The sequence below is a fragment of the Helianthus annuus genome, chromosome 16 (genome assembly GCF_002127325.2).
Source record: "Helianthus annuus cultivar XRQ/B chromosome 16, HanXRQr2.0-SUNRISE, whole genome shotgun sequence".
Taxonomy (NCBI): Eukaryota; Viridiplantae; Streptophyta; class Magnoliopsida; order Asterales; family Asteraceae; genus Helianthus; species Helianthus annuus.
The window spans coordinates 53,987,597-53,992,140 of NC_035448.2; the positions used below are offsets into that span (position 1 = coordinate 53,987,597).

At 37.3% G+C, this 4,544-nt stretch overlaps 1 protein-coding gene across 1 annotated transcript; it reads right to left on the bottom strand.

The window, feature by feature from the left end:
- Positions 1 to 338: 338 nt before the first annotated feature.
- On the bottom strand, positions 339 to 1,439 carry LOC110915977 (probable carboxylesterase 12). The gene has a single exon (XM_022160727.2). It carries the CDS (start codon positions 1,437 to 1,439, stop codon positions 477 to 479), a length of 963 nt encoding a protein of 320 aa, XP_022016419.1. The 3' UTR covers positions 339 to 476.
- Between the last annotated feature and the right edge of the window lie 3,105 nt (positions 1,440 to 4,544).

A 4,544-nucleotide genomic window follows, 5' to 3' on the forward strand; every position in this document is an offset into this window, starting at 1 on the left:
AACATGGCTCAACAAAAAAATCTTTTTGAAAAAGATAACAACGAAGAAAAGTCTTTAAAAACTAAAGAAAAAAAAGCTCTTTAATTATCAAAAACTTAAAATAACGTATATTGCTTATATCATATTGCAATCCACACGCAACGATAATTACTTCATAAGACAATATATAATCACCTGAATACCAATATTTAAAGATAAATGGAACATAAACATGTAAGCTCTAATTAAATGGGTGACAAATTAATTTCAATAATGAATGGTTTTGAAAGTTGGATCATTTATCATAGGAAAAAAAGGTATCATTCTCTAAATGAGAACCACCCTATACAATATACATAAAAATTGTTAACAAAATACATTCTTTTATTAAGTTGCATTGTTAACAAGATACATTCTTTTATTAAGTTGCACAATAGATGCAACCGCGCAACGCCTATGAACATACCAAATGTGACTCGAGTACTCGACATACATGTTCAAACTTTGCTACGAATTGGGTTGATAAACGTACAAATCCTATTGCGTAACGCACAAGCATTCTCACTTGAAGTATCATACAAAAAGAACACATGCCCCTCCCCTTGGCTCTCCATCACATCCACTTTCCCTTTCCATCCACTCTTCTCCATCACCTTCTTGTAATTAAGACCCCTAGCCCTAAACCTATCCTTCTCACCAACACAAACAAGTATCCTAGAACACCCCAAACCCGAAACCCGCGGGTCCATCCCTGGATTAATCAACGGGTCATCTAGCCCGACTCCAGGCCTATTTGCCAACTTCCACAACCGCTCCAACAACTCTATCAACTCCTTAGGCACATGTTCAGTTAGCGTTTTTCCTGCGAAAAATGGGTGGAGTAGAATAATCCCATTGAGGTTAATACCCTTAATCGGGCTCAACCCGAACCGGATAGCCATGTTGTGGGCTATGTTGGCCCCTGAACTGTCTCCAATAAAGAACACGTTACAAAGGTCTGCATGGTCATTTAACCATGACTCGGGACCATGTTCTTTTGCATGAGTAGCCACCCACTTGATTGCTTCCCATGAATCCTCGTACGGGATTGGTATAGGATATTCCGGCGCCAGCCTGTAGTTTACTGACACGACAACAACGTTGGATTCGGCTGTGATTAGGTTAAGTGTCGGGTGGTAGGTGGGAGAGGCGGCGGATTCTGTTAAAAATCCGCCGCCGTGATAGTAAATGAGAGTTGGGAGTTTGTGATTTGTGGGTGTGGTCTTGGGGATGTAAATTCTTACAAAAATGTTGGATTTGAGTGAGATGATAACGTCTTTTGACCGGACGCCTGTGATGGGATCGGTTCCGGCAGGGGTGGTGTCCGTTCCGACGAGTCTTTCACATCGGCCATCTTTGTGTATTCTTACTACTAGCAACCATTCGGGTTCATGGGAAGGATCTTGTTGGGATGTTGACATGTTTTTGTGTTTTGAGATATACAATCAACTCATCAGCTATATAACATGAGTTCTTGTAATAAAATCTATGCATGCCAATTTTGACACAAAAAATATGAAAACAATTAGGTTTTAAATTGTGTCCAACTTGTTTTATAGACGAGGCGTGTCTGATTGACCTGTTTAATAAAATGGGTTGTGTTTGGGTTGATTTGTTAACCTATTTAATTAAACAGGTCAACCTGTCAATTATCCATTTTTACAATCCATAAAAAGGATTAAAGTGTGGATAGTTGGATCACCACTCGTCAACTCCTTTGACACATTTAGACGAAGGGGTTAGACGGGTCGTGTTCATGTTTTATGTGTTTTTAATCGTGTTAAACACAGATATAGATATAGCTAGGTCGTGTTTGGATCACACAATTTAACATGCCAACCAAGGTGATTAAGGCCCTAATAAAAACCATTGATTCTAAACCTCTTTTATTTTTATTATTTTTTAAAATTTGGCTTTAGAAAACTAAAACAAAAATAATGTTCATGGTGCAAATTGAAACGCTAACTCTCCTACCTCTCAACTCTCTGTCTAACTTGTTAGGGTGGTAATTAAATTACCCACTAATCTATCTACTTAGGCCATGGGATATGGGGCTTGGGTTGGGGCGTGTGTTGGCTGAAAACGCCCAAGCCACCACCCCGGGGGCTTGGGTTGGACGTGGGTTTTGGGCGTGCATTGGCGTGGGTTTGAAGCCGGGCGTGGGGCGGGCTAGTAAGTGACATGGCAGGCTCTCAATGGCCAAACCAAACTCATGCCCCAAACCCAAGCCCCACCATACCCCATGGGCGTGGGTTTGAGTGGTGGGGGAGCTCCCATTCCACGTGTCAACCAATGCCCCAACCCAAGCCCCAACCCAAGCCCCACCATACCCCATGGTCTTATCTATAAAAGGAGAAGTAAGGATGATGTAAATTTGGGTACTTGTCAATCATAGAGGCATGCCACATAGGATCTGATAATGTCATAAATATATCAATAAAATGATGTCATAAATCTATCAATTAAAATGAGCTCCATTATTACATCCCTCCAAACCCTCACATTTCAAATTTCAAATTAGAAAATGAGCTCCATTATTACATCCCTCCAAACCCTCAGATTTCAAATTGATTTCACTCTCTATATCCTCTCTCTCTCTCTCTCTACGAACTGTATCAAATTCACATCTCCAAACCCTCACATTTCAAATTCATATGCTCTCTTTCTCTCTCACTAGATGACTAGATGATGATTCAACCCAAGTGCGGATTAAAGCCTTGTATGGTTTGAAGCAAGCTCCTAGAGCATGGTATGAAACACTTTCAAACTTCTTATCAATTCTGGCTTCACAAAAGGTACTATTGATACAACACTTTTTCTTAAAACATACAAAGGTCACACTTTGTTAGTCCAAATTTATGTTGATGACATTATATTTGGATCAACAAAAGAAAAGTTTTGCAAAAAGTTTCAAAAATTAATGACCAGCCACTTTGAGATGAGCATGATGGGTGACTTAACCTTTTTCTTAGGTTTACAAGTCAAACAAAGAAATGATGGAATATTTTTGAGTCAATCTAAGTTTGTAAAAACAATTTTGAACAAATACTCACTTGAAAACAGCTCAATTTCAAAAACTCCCATGGCAACAGGGAACAAACTTGATTATGATAAAGAAGGAACACGTGTAGATATTAAAACCTATAGGGGTATGATAGGATCATTGTTATACTTAACTGCAAGCAGACCAGATATTATGTTTGCTACATGTTTTCTGGCAAGATATCAATGCAATCCTAAGGAATCTCACCTAAAAACAGTAAAAAGGGTTTTTAAATATCTAAAGGGCACATCAGAACTTGGTCTCTGGTATCCTAAAGATACAAATCTTGAACTAATTGCATACACAGATGCAGATTATGCAGGATGCAAGATTGACAAAAGAGCACATCTGGTGCATGTCAAATCTTGGGAGAAAAGTTGGTTTGTTGGGAAAGTAAGAAACAAAACTGTGTTGCAACATCAACAGCTGAATCTGAATATGTAGCAGCAGCAAGTTGCTGTTCACAAGTGTTATGGATGCAAACTCAGCTAGAGGATTATGGAGTAAATCTGACAAAGATACCCATTCTATGTGATTCAAAGAGTGCAATTGCAATTACAAAGAATCCAGTTCATCACTCTAGAACCAAGCACATAGATGTCAGATATCACTTCATAAAGGATCATGTTGAAAAAGGTAACATAGAGATGTACTTTGTTCCAACAGAAAACCAAATTGCTGACATTTTTACAAAACCTCTTCATGAAAAGAGACACAATTTCCTAATTAGCAAACTTGGCATGGTTAATATAAAAGATGTAGATGTTTCAGAAAACAATAAGTCACAAACTGAAAACCAAACTGATGATAATCAAGGTGCAAACAAAAATTCTAATGATCAAAGAATCAAAAATCTGATAATTAACCAGAAAATCTGTTGATTCATCAGAAAATCTGATGAATCATCAGAAATTCTGATAACACATCAGAAAATTTGTTAAAACATCAGAAACACCTCTGATTATCAGAAAATTTCATGAATTTCACCATCTTTATTCATCTCATATTTGTATAAACACATAACTGTAGATAATCTATTTTTGAATTTTTTTCTCCTTGTTTAAATTAAAAAAAATCAAAAAGGGGGAAAGTCACTTACATTAAGATAAATTCAAAGCCACCATAGGGAAAATCAACCATCACCGGTAAAATTTTTATAGAAAATTGATTTTTCTTCTACTTCCAATGCATGCAACGTCATCTTTCCTAAAAGAATAGAGAGACACGGGGGCTTAAAAATGATTAGGGGCTATAAAAGTAGCCGCCTAGTTATTCAATGCTACTCCCAAACGGGGGCTTAAAACTCTGCCATATATCCTCTGAACCAGATATCATCTTAAATGAAGAGAAAGAAAAGGAAAAAGAAAATCTTGAGTTGTTAATACCATTTATGACTAACTATCACTTTCATCTATAAATATTAACAACTCTTGAAGACTTTCTTCATCACAACAACCTCCACTTCAAAACTTTTTCAGAAAAT